We start from the raw sequence: 20,664 nt of genomic DNA, 5'->3' as shown, positions 1-20,664 counted from the left end.
ATGACATGATTTATTATAATTTATATAATTTATTTGTACTTTAGTACAAATATGTGAATATATAGAACATTACACTGTTCGAAAACTCTTAAGAAGATGATTCACAATTTGCAACTTTGGAAGTAGCTTAATATGAAACACCAACATTCAAACCTTCAAAAATATCGTTTTGTTGCATACGCAAACACCCAAAATTCATGTAAAGTAGTAAATAGATTAGTGATTGTTCTGTAGAAACCGATTTGATGTTTGGATAGAGTCCAAACACTAAAAGGCCTGGCAAAATATCACATACAGACTTCACTTTATTTTTCATGAAATGAATTACGTCTGTTTTCATAAATTATTGAAAGATTCTGTTTGAAATTTAATTACAGGACATCAATTACTTTATATGGACTGTTTTTTTTTTATTGAAATTTAATTATCACAAATATGTACACTCCAATAATTATTTATACAAAGGTACGAGAAGTATTCTTGTATTAATCTTCATTTTATAATTTTTATAAATATTTTCAATCAATCTTCTTCGTTACCAACAATATTTTGTCATCTAGTTTGCAAATTTCCAATGCTGGACCGATAGAAATCGATTTGTTCAGTGAAATAGCTGAAGATGACATTTTTGTCACCATCCAAATTTGTTACCACTTAAAGAACGTTGTAGCAAAGAGTGTGATATCGATGGTGGGGTGTAGACAGTATCTTTCATCCCAATTCATGAATTTTTTTCAAAGTTCATTTTGTGCAATGTGGCCTTGCATTATCGAAATAAACAGTTTCCCGTAAATTCCACAAAACCGGATACGTAGTACTTTGTATGTCTGCTAGGACTTCCGGTATCACAGAAAAATAATTTCCAACACTGTGCTGTAATGTTTTGACTTTCAAGAGAAGTGCACTGTACTTTTCAAGCAGTCTGTTGATCTATAAGGGATCATTTTCGAAGCCTCATGACGTTCGACGGTACCTGGTTGCGTTCTTCAGCACACCAGTAGTAAACCTTGGAACTGGTAGTTCCCGAAGGTAGTCGTAAGTGACTTGACAGGCCTTTGAAAAACGAAGAAATCAATATCTTAGTTAGACGATGAGTCTTTGAAGTCGGACTGGGGGCGGTCGAGAGCATTCTTGCAAGGATTGGTGATGAGATACCATCGTCAATATGTCGGTGACCGTAGTACACACATGCTTAACCGTAATAACATCGATTCATTTTAAGCTAGTTTTCACTTAATATAACAAAAACTATTCCCAGCGCTTCAATTTCGTATGATATAAAAAGTGATATTACTTTTTGAAGTGTATGACCAACATTTTATTAAATATGAATCTAATATTTTGTTAATTGGTTTCGTTACATCGCTTCTTTCATATAGAAATCATTTATCTTACCTTAAAATCCATGAGATTGGTCATGAGTTCCTTATATTCTATTGGCGCGATAGCATCAGGGACGGCTGTTTGATACATTGAAGCGATCGAAGGGTCTCGCAACCCGCAATCGTAGCTCTGCATCTTTCTCAACGACAAATTTCTCGAATGTGGCGGGTCCACTTCACCCATTTCGTCAATGGTGTCTTGTCTAGTAATACCGGGACTCGATGTTGTGGACACTTTCTGAAGTTTTGGAAAAATCTTATTTCCTGAACCAGGCGTTAGTTGGTTTCCAGAGCTACCAGATGATGATGAACTAGGACGTTCTTTCGGATCTTTGGCGCTTAAGCTTCTTGTGAAACCTTGAGGAACTGTCGATGTTTCTGAACCCGAATCTAAGCTAGCGGAACCTAACAATCTACCCCATTTACTTCCTCTAGCTAGAAATATAGATTTAACATTTATAGAGTTTGTTTAGATTTACTGGTAATATACATATGCAAGTTTTTAACATTACGCAAAAGGTAAGAAAATTCTTTATGAGGGTTATATAACATCAAATGTGAAGTTGAGCAGTTAACCAAAAATACCAATGGAGGATGTATGATTTGAAGACACCTTCAGACAGCCAAGAACGCGATATTAGGAATAACAAAGGTAAAGCAGATTATGAGAGTATAGTAAATCAATTTAAGAGCCTCTAAGGTCTCTAGCAGAGCTGCTGTAAAAACAATAACAACCGAAATTGTACTGAAGTATAAAAAAAAAGTTGCAAAGTCCAGCTGCATTGGGTATCATCAATAAACTCAGAATCAATTCTTGGTGTAGCTTAAACTGTAGCTATTAAATATCTGTGGTCTGCTCCTACTATAAACTGCGGAAATGGAAGGAAAGACATTTCATGAGATAATCTAATGCACACGTATATAAACCTTTTTCCTGTCTTACCAATCAACTGCTCCACAGGTGCGAAATTTGACTTGTGACCATTCGTATAATCAGGCAAAGCACCTAAAACATCTATACTTTAAGCAACACGAACAATTCAGAATGCCACTGGTGTATGGACGAGGAAGAAGCTGTAAACCACGTTATTGGTTAGGTTAGTCCTCAGCACTAAAATATATGAGGTGTAAGCATATGCACAAAACTGCACCGTGACGTTAAGAGGTTCAAACTACGGTGTCTGATCAGCGTTCCTACCAAAAGACATCGTGTAAAACGACGAGCCTATCAGAACTGCACACTAAATCAACTATAAGGCCTATATCGTTTATGTACGTATGTGCAAAATGAATTTTATGAATCCAAAGATTATTTGTTCTGTACAATGTACGCCCTAGTGTGTAAAGAAACAATCGCACTGATGCGTGAAGAAAATCACCAATAAACTTCGCTAGCAGAAAAAATATTGTATGTAATTTGTGTGTAAAAGTCTTTTTCGACTTATGTGATTGTTGCATTCGCCTATGGATCATTCACATATTCATATTCGTCGAAAGAGGCTGCTTTATACGCTCGTTACATAAATAATTTTTTTTAAATTGTTTGGAATATACTATTGCCAGAGTATGATAAATTTAATTATTTTTAGATTATACGACTTACCAGTGGCAGGTCGGGCAACAGTGGTTTTGACACCTCCTCCACTGCTGTCATCCTTTTCAGCAACAGCAGATAATTTCGTAGTCGACATCACCCTTGAAATATTCTTATCATTAGCCTCGTCTCCTTTTTCGACGTCGGATGGCGTAGCTGGAGGTGCCGCAGCATGTTGACTCCGATCTCTTCGAAATTTTGAAAATATTTTCCGCACCAAATGGTCTTGATTTTGATCTAACTGCGGTTCGTTTTTTCGTCTTTCAGCCAATTCTTTTTCCCGTTTCACATCGGCAACTTTTCGAAATATTAAACGATGTCTTAAGTTGTAAGTTAAAATGAGATTTCGCGCGAAACTATTAGCGAAAGCTTGATAGAAATCTAACACTTCTAATAATTTATCTCTTTTTATAGTATGTAAATCACAGTAAGTTAAAGCACGCACATTAGCAGCAGATTGGCCTACTGCGTTGTCTTTCCAAAACGAGTCACCGAATACATCACCCTTACCTGCAAAAAAGTAATAATTGTAAATTTATTTTAAAATGAAGTGGAGAAGGAGATTACTATAAATTTTCTATAATATATAAATATTTCTATAAATAATGTTACACTAATATTTCTGACTCTCTTCGTCAGGAAAGTCTAAAAAAGAGACGATCTGGGGGATCAGAAAGCTTAGAAAGGTATTGCAAATATGAGTCTAGAGCTTTAGAATTTCTCATCACAAAAAATTTTTTTAAAAGATCTTTCACTCTACTACTACTACTTTCTTTCGAGTTTACCCAAAATACGACTTGCTTAAGCAATAGGATGTTCGAGAACATGGTATTCTTGTTGTAAGATTGGCCGAATCAGTTTTATTAACATTAGTCTGAAATGTGAAAGATTCATAAAAATCGGAACTTGCCTAAAATAGGGCTCGAAGTAAGAATTTTCAGCATTAGGAGTCTAAGAATTAAATTGACCTTTTTTCAGCCATGAGAAAGATCAGTGATTGGGAAATATACAGTAGGAATGACACACTTTATTCAGTAGATTCTTTCGAGTGTAAAACCTTAAAATTTGATAATAAATTTAATTGGTTAACGACTTTCTCCATGACCTTGCCAATGGCTGGGACTGAGACAATCAGACGGTAGTTGTTGGGAACCGTTGTTTTTTCTTTTTTGGTATAGGTCAAATGTACAATCTGCAGGGAAAAGACCTCTTATATATGATAAGAAGAAGAGTTTGAATGGCGAACTTATTAGTTTAGTTTCTCATTCCTCTAATATAATTCGTGGTATTTTATTGGAGCCAGTAGCTTTATTGATACCCAAGCCTTTGAGACGATTTGCCAAATCTCCGTGCCGAAATTCTATTCTTCTAGCATCGATGAACCAACTCTAGGGTTAGTTGATACAACTATATCGATAGATTTCTATTTTTAGAAATATTTTCACACCCCAACCGACAATTAGGTTGGCTTTCTAATATTTTGTAAAGCTCGATGAACCAACTCCAGGCAGACTGGGTGGTAGTTTTTTCAGCGAATCAAGAGTTGAATTTGAATCAAATATGCGACCCAGCATGTCCGCTTTCCCTTTTGCGGTCATTTCGATGACCCATCTTCTCTAGTCAATGGTGAAGCTTTTGTTATATACCAGAAAGTCCCTGATCCAGTTGGGCGATTGAAAAGTTACTCACTTTCTCATTATATCGTTCCTTGCAAGCATCTATGGCGTGTAAATAGCATTTTTGTTGCTCACTAATCTAGTGCAGATTTTATCAAATCATTGATTTTTGTTGTAAGGCCCTTGAAGGAGTAAAGGATATAGGTTTCCATACCTGCCGAGATTACTTCCGAAACCTCGTTTGCACACACGGAAGGGTTACTGAAGTTGAAGCAACATCATTCCAAGGAAGTTCCCCCCCCATTTCCGTGATGGATCCTAATGGATGGATTTCTAGTTCACTCGTTGCTGTCATTAATTTGTGATCTAATAATCGGAGTTGTGCATGTACGGTCGAGTTGTGCAGTCCTAATAAGATGTCCATGGGTTCTACTACATGTATTGGAAGTCTACCGGTTAGATTATGAGCGTTTTTGTATTGGGAATGTGGAAAAATAAAACACCAAAGTGTATTAACTTTAATATATTCCGAGCTTTCGAATACTTATGTATTCATCGTCTGGGACTGAAATTATGGTCAATTACAATATAAAAATATGTTTAATTGTATGAAAATAGTTATTTAAGATTTGAAAATTTTGTATTCTGTATTATAAGTTTGTTTGGTTACATGTTCATTTGAGTGAAAGAGGTCTTCGTCCGAGAATAAAATGTTATTAAGGTTGCCAAAATGTTCAAAATTTTCATTCAATTCTTGTACTTTGTTGTTCGACATATTGTCAAAGAATGTGAACGCTTGCGAATAGACAACCTTGATTATTCAAATTCACACTTAAATATTGATTAATTTTCTGTAGTCACGATTCAACTAGATAAAGAGTGACAACGTGACAATCTTGAAGTGATTTATTGTAACTAAATTTTCAAGGAACGAGCAACCAAGCTAGAGCAACTTCGGCTCTTACTCTAGCGCGATTCTTGTACTTTATCAGTTTCAAAAGTGCAAAAATGTATAGTTCACTTTGCAATACTACCCTAGTAAAATATCATAAACACTTGACAAACAGCTCAAATGAATTCTCAATAACAGTATATTAAAAAAAAAAACAATTAAGCTCTAAAATCCGCAAAATTTTATCACACGATTTTCGATATTGGTTCTGAATTTTCTATTTTGTAATACGCGCATTTCCAAATTCATCATTTTGAAATGTACAAATCTTCAAATATACCATAAAATTTTTTCCTCATTCCAGTTTTTGTATGAACATTATTCTATTTTACTGCAATACTGTTTTTATCAGAGAAAAAATGTTGACGATTATCGCTTGAATAATGTGACTACTTTGTTAAAGCTTCCCAAACTTTTCATTTTCCAAGTATTTCAAAGTTGGAAATGCTTTTGATCTGATTACACTATTTATACAGAAAGTTGCCGTCATACTTTACTATAAATCATAATTGGAATTGAAGTGAAAAGAAGAAAAAGCGAAAGTTGTAGGAAAGAGTAGTGTTGAATCATACCGGATTCTTTAAGTTTTTTCTTATATTTATAACACATTTTTATTCTGCGATTTTCAGCAAAATAACAGTAAAATGAAAATTCACTCATATAGAATAGATCACGAAATTGAATGTTATGTTTTGTTACATCAACTTACCTAAAATTGCAACAACTTCATCATCTTGTATAACTTCTAATGATCCAGTGACTATAAAGCATAAGGAATCTATTGACTCTCCAGTATGATAAAGAAGATCTCCTGGTGCAGAGTGAGACATCGTAAAGTGCATTGCGAGGGCCCTAAGACATCCGTCAGATGCTAATCGAAAAGCCGGATGTTCGTTAAATACCTTTCGGTTCAAGTGAACGCAGATGTCAGCCTTCATATCTTTCGGACAGAAATTTAGTACCTATAAAGAAATTATTCGTCGTATTACTAAATAATTATAAATTAAAAATATTAAAACCTTCTTATATTGCCACAATCTACTTCAAATAGTGGAATAAATAATAATATATGTTTACTTGAATTTCTAGAACCAATTAGATTAGATAGTATAATTGTCAGTGTTGTATTGGTACTCATGAATAATGTTCTAAATCAGATACCACTGTCCCTTTTAATCATTTCAATCTAATGAGTTTTGTCCAACCATAGTAACAAATTTGTTCAGTTTATTTGTCTCATTCGAAAATAAACTCTTCAATTATTATAGGTTTGATTAGTCACGGGATTCATTAATTCTTTTATAGTTATTTCCATCTAACTCATGAATTATACATAATATTTGACAATATCAATTTTCTATATAATCTCTTCAGCGAACAATCTAGATCGTCTCAAGTGTGGGTCTAACTTGCACCAACGAATTTCCAATTCTTTTTACCTCTTTTTATTTATGGTCACAAGTGAATCCAGAGGAATGTTAACGATCTTTATAAATTTCATTATAGAGTGTTCAGTTTTAATTAACCTTTCAGTACTCACGTCAAGTCTCACAGACTCAACAGCTTCAATTTTACAACCGTAAGAATGGATGCTTCTACATCGTATAGCTTCTTACTTTTAGACCAAGCATCGCACCCTAAAGCGTCGCGTCGGTAGGTTGGCTAAAAATAAAATGTGGTTTGTTTTGTAATATATTAGTTGGATTGTGGAAGAGACTAGGAATGTTTACTTTAACTGCTTGAAAAAGTACTTGTAGAAGAAAAGTTTGCAGTTGATGGATGGGACTTGGAGGATGATACCACCGAGAGAGGGTTTGTAAACTCTGATACAAAATAATCTAGTGATGATGACGACGGGCAACATTAAAACTAGAACACAACGATCTAACATTGATATTCTTCTTCCAGGTGTTGACCACCAGAAAAACATGTAAAGAATCCAGTGGATTATTGAGGTTCATTTTTTTTCTGCTGAAGTTTTGGAATGTATTGTCGATTATACCAAAAATCGATTCCGTCTCTCAGAAACTTTCAAAAGTCCACTGATCTCGTTGTAATGAACGCTTTCTAGGATTTGTTATATTCGACTGGTTGTTTACAGAATAGTTGTGTCAATACTGCAAAGCTATGGAGCAAAAACGGTACCGGCGTTGCAAAGATCTGGATGACCATGTCCAAAGAGCGATTTTTATTTTTGCTGCGGTATTTGCGTTCAACTCGTGATCAACAAATTGATGGCTATAACCAGCCTTATATGAAGAAAAATTATACCCTTAGCGAGTATGGAGCAATTAATTAAAAGTTGGAAGCGTTTTGGAAACGGTAATTATCCAAACAGTACATTTCTAATAAGCCCAATCAATATGGAATAAAAATATTTGCGTGGTTGATTCAAAAACAATGTTTCTCAAAAATTTGTAAATTTATGTTGAAAAGCAATCAGCTTGGCCATATTATGAGACTTTTACCACTTCAGGCACTGGTCGCATCTTGACATCATCATTACTTCTTGTTGAGAAGATTTAAAAAAGCACAGACTATTATCTATTATTAATTGGCAAATTTCTTTGTCCTAACGTTTTAATATGACACTTCTAGTGGTTTTGTTAAAAACATTTCTTGGGTAGGGGAAAAATACCCAAAGCGTTCGTGTTTGTCCATATCATACGGTCTGCGGCTCGGGAGACATTTTTAAAATCTCATTATGTCCCGCGCTTTACAAATATTTGCCTATTCCTGATAAATACTAATATCGAAAACAGTTAAAAAAATTACTGGTAGTGTACGAACCCGCAATTACGGTTACACGGGGTGATTCGAGAACTGGTAAATATAAATAATTTATTTAAATAAAAACTCCAACTATCAAAGTTTCAAAAATACGATCTGTTAAAATAAAAAGTTGGCATCTATTTGATTATTTTTGTAAAATTTGAAAACAAATGTAACAAAATACGTTTAATTTGTTTCGTCCAAAGGGTAGTTATTGGAGTTGGTAAATACACCAACATGGAAAACAACTTTTCCGTTTTCGTCAACCCTTCATCAATTTGTATTAGCTTGTGATACATTTTCGCAATTATGTCCACAAGTGATATTCACAAATTGATATAAGGGAGGTTTTATTAAAAATAATTGTCGCTTTCATCATTAGTCGAAGGGTATGTATTCATTATTTTGTTACAAAAAATAGATATCTTCTAGAATATTTCCATTTTCCTCATTATTTTTATATTTATGAATTAATGCGTTAGTTTCTAAAAAAATTCTATGAGAAATTAGCGCTGATAATACAAAGATCTGTATTATTAATGAAGCTTGAAAATTGCTTAATTCAAGTAGTGGTATTTTATACTTTTCATAAATATATGTCTGGTATTGGAGAAAAATTCAGGAGTGTAAAAAGAGACTAGAGGAAAGGAATCTAGAACGACTAAAAACTGAATAAAAGCAAAGAGAAAATATTCAGAAACTAGAAAATATTGGAGAATAAAAACAAAGAGTTTAGAAGTTTTTACTAAGAGGCTGAAAAATCAAGAGAGAGGACAGTTAATCACCAAGTATCTTATATCAGGGACAATGAGAGAAGGCTTTCTTAGATCTTCAAGAAAAAGTTAAGATTTGAACTCAATACTTTGAAGGAATATCAAATGGACAAGAAAAATAACGGGAACAGGAAGAAGATATCGGAGACGAAATAGACAATGGGGATCACGTGGCGGAACTAAGTGATGAGGAATCTTAGAACAGAGAAAAATTTCAAATACCATAAGAGCGAAAGAGAGAATGAGATCCCTGCAGAAGTTATCAAATACGGCAGGGAAGATATACAGAAAAGAATATGTAGAATAATACAGAAAATTTGGAATGAAGAGCAAACGACTGATAGATGGAATAATATGTCCAATAGTCAAGTAGATGTGAAAATTATAGAGGAATATCACTTCTTGATGTCTTTTATAAAGTATAAAGTATTAGGTACCAAGAAAGAATAGTCGGGGAATACTAATGAGGTTTTAAGAAAGGAAGAGAAACAACGGATCCGATATTCACCATTGAGACGTTATGTTTATTGATTTTAACCAGGCTTTCAACACCAGGAATCCCGGGACAAATGTGCAGTCGGTCGAGATGACATTAGATAACTCACACATCAGAGTAACGACTGATGAAATTGTATCAGAGACATTTAGGGTTGAAAAGGGGAGTTCTAATTTCGACAGTGACTTTTAATCTGGTGTTGGAAAAAATTTTACTAGCTAGATACAAACAACAGAGCTCATTTATCACCATAAACAGCAAATAATTGGAAAAAGCATTCTGTGAACTAGAAGAGACTGAAAAAAATCATAGATTAAGAATAAACCAAGAGGAAACAAGGTATATGGTGGTGAGACAAAATGTGATTGATAAAAAAGAATATATAGAGATTTAAGCAAGAAATAACAAAAAATTTAAGGTAGAAAAAGTTTTTGAATTCGAATACCTGGTAGGAGCACTGTCAAATGAATAGAGGACAGAAATAAATAGTCAAAGAAAGCCATGTGATTATTGAGGAAAATGATAAAATCGAATGAGTTATCTAGAGCAGCCAAAATGGAAATATACTTAACAATAATACGACCAACAGTTACAAACTGAAGTGAAACTTGGGCTTTAACAAACGCTGAAGAAACAAAACTGGTTATATGGAAAAGGAAGGCGTTGAGTGAAATTTTTAGGGGAATTAAAACAAATGAAGGACTATCGAGAAAAAGAACTAACGAAGAACTGAAGGATTTGTATAAATACCCAACAAAATACGTAAAAGCCCAAAGAGTAAAATGATTGGGGCATACTAAAAGGATGCCGGAAAAAAGATTTGCAAAAAGGGCAATTGAAGAAGGTGGAGGAGCTACAAGAAGGAGAGGGAGATCAAAAAAATGATTTGATGCATTTTTGGATGATATTAGAGATGTAGAACCGAATTGGAGCGCAAAAGTACAGAATCGCAGCCTGTTGAGATGAATTGTGAAATTGAAGACCGATGACAAATGAAAAATAAGTCATGGGCCTTATAGGCCTGTAGTACTGTACTGTAACAGTGCTCTTAATGGTAAGCAATTATTTTTATTTCAATCATTTTATATTTTTTGTTTCGGCTCTCCATTTTCTCGGTAAAATTCCAAGGAAAAGGCAGATTGAAACCACGGAATCGGATCATTTCTCACTAATGAATGAATAACCACCCTATCCCCACCATTCTCTTGATAATCGCTCTAAAGTGGGAGCCGAAACGTCGAGAATTTTTGAAATTCCAACGCGTTTCAACCCCTGAAACAAAGTTCTTTTGTTTATATATATATTTTAAGAAAAAAAACCGTTTTAGTATTTATTTTTTCAACCTGAGGGTAGATCTAACAAAATCTAGCATCATTTATCCGTGTAGCTCCTCGTTTCCCATATTTTTAGTAAATGCACTGTTCGCTTGAAACGCGACCTCGCTACCTTTGCAGCGATAAATCACATTCATAATAGGATATCGAACAAAACAACTCGAGCTGAAACAAGAACATACCTTATCCTGGTCCAAGCCTTTCGTCATAGCCCAAGTTGACACTACATAATCCATCACCCGTTCAGAAAGAGCTTTAGGAACTTCGTGAAGTTTCATGAACTCCCGTACGTTGTTCAACATATCGTGATATTTGGCAGTAGCTGATGTCATCTGCTGAATTATCGTAGTAACGTGACCGAATATTGTTGCGTACAATAGCGCTGAAACAAAGTTTATTTCGTGAATAGTCATTATAATTTCTATAAATTTTTGATACATAAATATAACTAGGTTGATATAATTATATAGTGAGAAGAATTTCACGGAAGAAAAATGTCAGTTTAGCGTGTTATTAGAAAATGTGTCAGTGAATATACAGCTCCCAGTTTAAAAAAGAAAAAAAGTTTGAGACATCTTCTATAAAATTGTACAATAGGGAATATTCATGTATTATATGTCAATTGCCACGTGCGTTATTTGTTTACTTCACTTAAAGAAAAGTCGAAACGTCAATTTTATCTATCTTTCAAAAATTATTTAAGAAAAAAACTAATTTTGTAACAGAAAAGATCTAAAATCAAATTTTTAGAAACATATGAATTGTAACGAAGTATTTGCCAGCTGTATTATGAGCGTTTTCTTATTGGGAACGTGGCAATGAAAAACCAAAGTTGACTAACTTTATGTATTCATCGTCTGGGAAATAATTAATTCAGATTTGTGGTGGCTTTAAGTTGTATAAACTCTTTTAAAAATTTTAAATTCATAGAATTCAAAATTCAATATTCAAAGTGACTTCCCAATAAGAAAACGTTCATTTTGAATGCTGAATTTTGAATCCTATGAATTTAAAATTTTTAAAAGAATTTGTACAACTTAAAGCCACCACAAATCTCAATTAATTATTTCCCAGACGATGAATACATAAGTATTCGAAAGCTCGGAAAATATAATAAAGTTAGTCTACTTTGGTGTTTCATTGCCACGTTCCCAATAAGAAAACGATTATATATGTTGTGGATGTGACTTGTGTCCGGGACAACAATAGTTTTACAAAATTAATCATTTATTCCATAAATAAAAAGACTTTCACAATCTGAGTGCCCAAATGATCTGAAAAACACCCTAACCAATTACCGTTTGTTTCTGAAAATTAATGTATTAGTTCATACCAAATTTTTTGCTTGAAATTAAAAATCAATTTCAGTAGAAGAAAAAACGCATTCTATTTACGTATCTAATCTAATACGAAAACTGGCTGCCAGCTATGTGTAAAGTAGAAGAATGATTAATGATCTTTCTGGTGTTTGGAAACTTCAGACATTTGCTAAAATGAAAATAGTCAGAGTTATAAGTGATTTACCTTCAGTACGTCTTTTAATAAAATTTAAAAAGGGAAGTTTCCATGTTTCCTGGGGTTCTTCAAGGTTAAAACATAGAATCAATATATGCATGAGAACATTCCGTGAAATGGATTTCTACAGTAATAAATGTGAAGATAAAACAACCTTCATTCCAATACAAATTAAATAAATTGAAAATAAAGATTTTCTTTCCAGTATCGTACAACTTACAATGTCAATAAAATAGTGAGTAGCGTTCTATTAATAAAACGAAGAATCCAAGGCTGCAACCAGACACTTTTTATAAGACTATAAAGACTAGTCAATTTAAAGTATCACTCTTTTTACTATCTTTTTCTATTTCTTTTGTTTTGTCTCGTTGCCAGTTTTTCCGCAGTTGTCTTTTTACTAAGATTTTTTTCTTTCAGTGGAGGTGACATTTCTATAATTCCCCAGAGGAAAGTGGTGTAGTGGTTCATGTTGCTTGTTGTATTTTCTTGGTCATTAATTCAACTTCTGAGTCTATCTCCAATTCGGATTTTAAAGGTAACGGTATCCGTGTTACTACCGAGTGGTCAGATGATATCAGTATTCTATTTGCATTTCTTGGTATCGATTCTTGTAGTAACACAAAAGTCTAAAGTATCGGGAATTTTATTTATGTCTGTCTATACGTAAGCTCCCCAGTAAATACCAAATTGTTGATAATAATTGGCATTCATGGTCTTAAAAAGTTCTCTACCTTCTTTTGTTGTTAACCTTGAACCCATATGGCATTATAATCTCTCTCCTCCTCCGTTGAATTTATTTCCTAATGTTCTAAAGAATCATTCCAAATGTTCCTTTGTGTTTCTATGTTTGAGAGGACTTGTAAATAATCTTTAGTCAATTTCTTTCGTTTAGTGTTTTATGCTGTCATTAATGATAATAGCGGATAGTGTCCTTAATGTCTTTCTATTCAACATCTGTTATTTCTGCACGCATATCCCATCTCATAACATAGCTCGTTGAAAAATCGATGACGAAAAATTTTAACAGAGTATTTTAGATAATTTGATGATGTATCTTATTCTTCTTCGTCGTCAATTTTCGCTTCCAATTTCTCTGTGATCCTACTCTAATATTTCCATGCATTTTCCATGCCAATTTGATATCAGAAATTGATTGGGTTCATATTCATTTATCTACGCATTGCTCCATCTCATGCCACGTCAAGTTTGGATTACATGCATCTTATTCTGGGAAGGTCCGTATCGATTATCATCATTTTCCACTTCCCTGCTTTTGATACAGCCCAAACATATGCCCAATAAACCATATACCATCAAATCTTCAAGAATGATCCCTTTACATCTTTCCTCTATTCATTTAATACTTACTAATGATGATGTTTTAAATTGTTATAATACAATGTAGATTCTAAAACAAAAGTCACGGAGCTTTTACAGTTAAGGACTCGTACCCATTCGAACTCAATGAACATTGAATTAGAAACTCTAAATATCTAAATATTGAAGTACGGGCATATCTCTGAATCTACATTACTTCAAAATATAGTTTTTTTTTAAATCTACTCATACAGAATGTTCTTGAAATTATATGTATTAAATATTTTACTAACATCGTCAATGAAAACTAGAAAACTAGAAACTCCGGTAATCAAATGTTTTGTCTTACCTGCTATAATCATCATGCAAATCGTGAATATTCTCTCGTTATCAGTTTCTGCAGCAACGTTGCCGAAACCTACCGAAGTCATACAGGTCATAGTGAAATATAATGCCGTGACGTACATTGTTTTTCTGGATGGACCATTTATCAATTCGGGTGTACTTGAGTCATTAGGCCAAACGTACGAATAAGGATTTTGCGTAATGTTAGCTAATTTCCACAACCAACTATATTGTACTCCATTGTCAGCATCTGATCGGCCTATTGAATACCTAAAAATAGAAATAACGAATATTTCAAAATGCTCTCTTTATTTCTGTATATCTAACTATCAGGCTTTTCATATAACAACAGGAAAGTTGTTAATGATGTGCAAAGACAACAACTTTCTTCATTTCTAATTAATTTCCTTTTAAGTCATAATGTAATATAAATACTACCAACAATCTCTTTGGAGTTTGCCATTAACCAAAAACATGTATTAGAAATATTATTGAGAACTTCATACTTCATAATTTTTTCTTTCAATTTCCAAGTTTTTCTTTATATGAATGTAAAATCTGTTTTCTCTTTACATGTAATATATTCAGCTGACATATTTGGCTAGAGAAAAATTTGGATGGAAATGTGCAACATCATCCAGAAAAAGTTACTTAGTTGAGAATGATGGTATTTGAGTCTAAATTAAAATAAAAGAAGAGTGACTACTTTGCAAGGAAAAGAAACCAGTATAATATTGAACAAAATATTTAGGAAGGAGGTGAATTATTTCAAAACAGCAAGGCAAGTGAGTCCTTGGAATTGCCTTGGAAGCAAATCTAGAATATGTCGTGGAAAGCGTCAACAGACAGCGTGATTTGCGAAAGAATAGCATGAGATTATAGCTCCGAAAGTGAATAATAACCACCAGAAGCTGGTGTGTATCTGTACTACAGGGGATAATATCGGCAATGTTATCCTACATTCCACATTGTCGTAGAAAAACATGAAAAAAATTACAAACTCAGGCGGATAGAAGGCACCTTCATTGGATCGGGTGATTGCGATGAGGATTTTTGATTGGAAAGGCGAAATATTTCACATTATTGAACATCCAGAAACGCAATAGGAATAGTTGTATATGGGACAAGAACCAATGATTTTCATCAATAGCAACCGATTCAGTACCTTCCAGGAGTAAGCTCTAGTTATTGGAAGGTTTGATCATTCAATATACATGGAAGTTATCGGATGAGAGATAAAGATATCCTGACCGATAGTTTAGCAGGTATAAGAACGATTAACACACAAGTAATCGCCTTGGTCATGAAATGTCCAGAAAAACTGAATGAACTATACAAAAAAACAGTACTCTATTAATCTTTGTTCATTGTTCAATGAAGTAATAAAGTAATTCCAATTATCTACTCTTGATTAAGGAGTACTTCATAGGAAAATTGAATTTCATTTTAAGCTCGGAATATATTAAAATTAGTACACTTTAATTATGCCACATTTCCAATAAGTAAACTATTCATAACTATTCACTACATATGTAATATCAATTCTTTATTTGTTCGAGAGTTTTCTGTAAAGTTTCCTAGCTAATGAAGAAACAAAATGTTTATTTTTCAACATAGTTTCCTTTTTATCTCCGTCTTTATCCTCAAAGTATGCATTTACGTATACGATAACCTCCTCGTCTGATGAAAATATCTTTTTTTGAAGTGAAAGTTTCAAGTTAGGAAACAGGAAATAGTCGCTGGGTGCTAGACCCTGCGAATACGCTGGACGGTCAATCAATTCCAATCGCAATTCGTGATGATGATCACCAAAGTTTGCGTTGTCCTGATACAAAAGCACTTATTTTGATTTCCTCCTACACCTCATCAAGCAATGATGTGTAATACTCCCCTGATATTCTTCTACCTTTCTAAAGATAGTCGATGAATGACTATCCCAAAAAAAATTGACATCTATTTTCGGATTAGATTAGTCATTCACAATCCACTGCTTTGTCTGTTTTTTTATGTTTCATGAATGGAGTGGTCGATCCAGGTTTTTATCTACAGCATCAATAATACCTGGGAAATGTTCATTCGAATGGCAGTTTAGTCCTAAGTGAGCAAACGCAGCACCAATGTCAGGATAGTTCATCATTAATAATTCAAGTCAAATCAAGATAATCGCTGTTTTGATAGGCCGATAGCCTGTTTAAATTTGATCAGACGGTCGTCCAATACCATTTGGCGAAATTTTTTGTTAATATCTCTGGTTGTAGCAGTTTTAGGACATACCAAACCCTCGTTGTCTATCAAGCTGATACGGCCACGGTTGAATTCAGCTGTCCAAAATTTTAAGGTCGTTAATGGTGGTTAGTATCTTCGTACATATTATCTATTGTCGAACGAAAACTAAGCATCAGAAATGGAGGAAATTTCAGTGAGAATCTTTTTATATATTCGAAAATGTATTTCCCAACATTTTATCAATAAGCAGGGCCGAATTAAGCTAGTGGAACAAATCTAACGTATTGATATTATTTTGTGAATTTTTCCGGGTTTTCGAATTCCTTAAGGGGGCCCCGTCATTATTTTAGCCCCGGGCCTTATAAATCTTAATCCGGCCCTGTCAATAAGTGCTGACATCATTAGTTTTAGGTGGGAAACTTTTCAGACAACCCTCGTATAGTAATTTAGGAAATTGATATGAATATGTAAGCTTCTATTTAAAATTTCAATTTTGCTTTAGAAGTTGACTCTTTTTAAGACGTATTCCTTTAGGGAAATGAATTTTTAGAAAATATGTATATTTTAGGAGTAATAATAAAATAATAAAATAATGCTGAACAACCCAACAAGAAGTTGTTATTAACATCCAGTATACCTCGACTGATATTGAATTACTAGTTTTCCTGGAAGTGCATAACTTATTATGAAAATAGGGAAAGACAATTATGTTGTGAGAGCATACTTCAAAACGGCACTTAGTTCGTTACATTCAAATTGAGTGTATGCTGAATATCAAAAACGAGTCTTGAGTGTCAGTTAAAGGCACATGGAGAGCGAAGCAAAAGGGCCTCGAGTTGTTCATACTATATACTATTTGTCAAACTCATTTGAAAAAGGATACAGGAGTGAAAAGGCAACATTCTACAAGTTAACTCCTGGAAGGAATTGAGTTGTACTTGTTTGAAAAGTCGCAAAGAAGTTGGAATAAGAGAAACAGAGTTTTTTAATAGAAATGATTTGAGTGAGTGATTTTTAGACAGTCGTCTTAGTGAAGAAAATACTTTTTTGTATGGGTAGTTGTTTGATTTATAGAGTAATCATATAAAAAATGTTAGAAGTGAACAATATGATCATTAGAAGAGTCGTCTTTGATTCTATAACATCAGTTCGAAATATTTTACTTGTTTCTTTGTTAACTGAATTAGTAGACAGAGGAATTTTGAGTGATGCTACCTGCCCAAAATATTCTTATGAGACAAAAATGGCACTAACCAAAATTAAATGAGAAACCGAATTGTTTGTTTTGTGGCTTGATGATTAGAAAAATGTTTTTTTTTTTAATTTTAAAATAGGTCTATCGCCTGTTGCTTCTTCAATATATTTTCCCATCCTTCCTTGTTAGATATTTTTTTCTCATCCCTCTCTACGTGGTCACTTCGCCTCTATTGAGGTCAACCTATACTCCGTGCTCCAATTGGAGCAAAAATGGTTGAGCAGCGTTATATATTATCTTAATGGCGTTTAATTTAGTTTCAAACTAACCTCAGTTTCACGTTTCCGGTTCCTGTATGTCCATGTGCTCAGTGCAATGTCTAATCGCCGTTGTAAAAACTCTGCTAACAGTTTTTGTTATATTTGTGGTGACTTTGTTATGAAAAAATACCAAAGAAACATTACAGACTTTATAAAAAAGGTTTATCTAGCATAATTTTGAACTAAACTTGGAGATGGTCAAAAAAAGAGAAAAAACACTTCGAATTTGCTGTTTCTATGATATGGAGAGAACCAAGAAATCATTACATTACTTTTGCAGTGTTGATATTAATTGACAGTAAGTAGTTTTGAAAGAACCAAACTCATAAACCTCAAAAAAAGATCAATGAACGATCTAGGCATTTGAAATAAGATCGAGGCTTTTTTGCAAGTAACTCAAGTAATTATGCACAAAGTATCTTAAAAATACGAAAATTCAAAATTTGAACTTGATTTGAGCCTTTTAAAAACAACTACGTTCTATTTTAATTATTATAATCATTGTGAGTTGATATTATGATAATTTGAGCTGAAATAGATTTGATACTTACCAGACACAGGCTAGCCAATGGGCAACCAACATATAGAAGCAGAGAAGAAGAATTAACATCGCAGCTCCGTATTCTAAGTATCGGTCGAGTTTTCGAACAACTCTACCTAAACGTAGTAAGCGGACGACTTTCAGAGCGCTGAATAGGCTACCAATTCCCTAAAATTAAAAAAATATGTATAATATTAAATAAATACACTATTTATATTTTCTTGATATATGAATTTATTCTGGTATTCAGTTTTTTTTTGTGTAAATATTCGAGCATAAGATTTTTTTGTTATAGAGCTTTTGTGACAAAAATTATCGGGATAAGTCAAAGAGTAAATTCACTAGTATCTCGAAATTGTTTGACTAAACGGTCTTTAACAAGAAAAAATTACAATTTCAATCCAAAATTTCACAATATTTTGGAAACAAATACACCCTATTTAAGACTAACATTAAAGATATTATCCCAAATATGAACGTTTATTATTATTATATGCGATAATATTTAATATTTTAAAAAGTATTTACAAAAATTATAAATTTATAAAATGTGGTATCTACGCCTATGGTAGATCAAACAAAATTGTCGTCAAAGGTTTTTTATAATCTGCAATTGATATTAAAAGAGATATAACTATTTTTATAAACATATTAATAATTGTGTTGAAATTCATTAAACATATTCAGAACTTGGGAATATATCTGGAAAATTATTGTCCTTGTCACAATTATATATATACCTATTGTTACTTGGTCACAGAGTTTCCCCATTTTCATTTAAATTAAATAAGGCATTAAGCGTAATTGTCCGAGGATCAACATAAACAACATCCTATGTATTCGTGTGCGTACAGCATATTTGAATAATATGAAGCATTGTGCTAAACTCTATTCCTACTAGTGGCTCACAAGTTTTCTCATCACAATATTTGTGGTGAAAACTGCAATTTTCGATTTTCTTTTGGACGTTATTCAATCTAAAAATGTCAATTACGACAAATGATCATAATTTATTCGTTTTAATATTTCATCTGAAAGCACGCACCACTATTATTTTTTATCTTACTAATTTATTTTATATCGTATTTATTTATTTTATACAATTTATCACGACGACATGCAACCACAACAGAAAATATTAACTAAATTAGTGTTAAATACATACAGGGGGTGGCGCGAAAACTTTTGATTGAGAGTTATGGAGAATTAAGTTATATTGTGGATGACTTACAAACAAAAATAACTAAATGGCATCATCTAATAACAGATTTGAAAGCACGTAAGATTCCTATGCATCAAATCATTCTTGCGATTTGTATTAATGACTATATATCGTGTAGGCCTGTCTATTATAGGACTCCGGAAACTTTGATCGATCATAATCTGAAGGTAACCTGGATCCCGTTCATTGTTGTTCGGGAACAGATGGAATTAATTAGCTTGCAGTCATATGATAGGATCCTTTCTACCCTGGTAGATCAATGGGTAAATGCAATCCGTTAATGAGCTACTACTTGGTTTTTTGAACAATAGAAATTATTTATTTCCCTCATATAGTTGTCTACTATTAATTCACAGGAGCAGCTTGATTCATATGTTACTGAGGTTTGCAACTTGCAGTTTTCATACTTTTTTGCATTTCAACATTGAAATAACTTATTGGTATTAATCTTTACTGGAAAATGGTTAGATACATGATAACAATTATTAAACATCTAGAAACGAAAAACTAAATAAATAAAAAAATAAATAACGTTTCAACTATAAAATTTTTCACAGCTATTGCCTATCCATTATGCTGAAATAATAATTTTATCTAATGGATAAATAATATCTCAAAAGAGGTCCCATTCTGACAGGTGATGAGACATGGATTTTGTATGACACTCCCGAAAAGACCCGCCATTCACAACAATGGATGAATTCTTCAACAAGACCCACAGAACTCATACGAATCTTCACCAGCCGTAAGTTAATGCAACTTTTTTTGGGACCAAAAAGGAGTGCTTGCAGCCAGGAGCAACAATTGATGCAGATTCCTTTTGTGAAAGTTTGGACCCTTAAGGGGAATTATTCAAAACAAACGAAGAGATATGCTGTGTTCAGGAAATTTTCTGATCCACGACAAAGCCCGTCCCTATAGCGATCGTGAACTGAAGTAGTAGCTTGAAGGGCTGCGTTTCCAAACTGACGTGAAGCTCAAAGAAACCATCACAACTCACTTCCAGTTATTGGCAGCTACATTTTATGAGAGTATTGTTCACAGATGATCTTTGATCGTCAAGG

General features: G+C 33.3%; 1 protein-coding gene across 1 annotated transcript in view; it reads right to left on the bottom strand.

The window, feature by feature from the left end:
- LOC130897789 (potassium voltage-gated channel protein eag-like) overlaps positions 1-20,664 on the bottom strand; it is a 39,482-nt gene that overhangs the window by 4,252 nt on the left and 14,566 nt on the right. Inside the window, exons 4-9 of the mRNA XM_057806693.1 lie at positions 18,389-18,546; positions 14,101-14,366; positions 11,102-11,301; positions 6,254-6,506; positions 2,986-3,486; positions 1,396-1,817 (exon numbers count right to left, since the gene is read on the bottom strand). Of these exons, the coding sequence (XP_057662676.1) occupies positions 1,396-1,817; positions 2,986-3,486; positions 6,254-6,506; positions 11,102-11,301; positions 14,101-14,366; positions 18,389-18,546 (1,800 nt within the window). The remainder of the gene's footprint in view (positions 1-1,395; positions 1,818-2,985; positions 3,487-6,253; positions 6,507-11,101; positions 11,302-14,100; positions 14,367-18,388; positions 18,547-20,664) is intronic.

Source organism: Diorhabda carinulata, chromosome 9 (genome assembly GCF_026250575.1).
Source record: "Diorhabda carinulata isolate Delta chromosome 9, icDioCari1.1, whole genome shotgun sequence".
Classification (NCBI taxonomy): domain Eukaryota; kingdom Metazoa; phylum Arthropoda; class Insecta; order Coleoptera; family Chrysomelidae; genus Diorhabda; species Diorhabda carinulata.
This window is presented reverse-complemented; position numbering and strand designations above follow the sequence as displayed.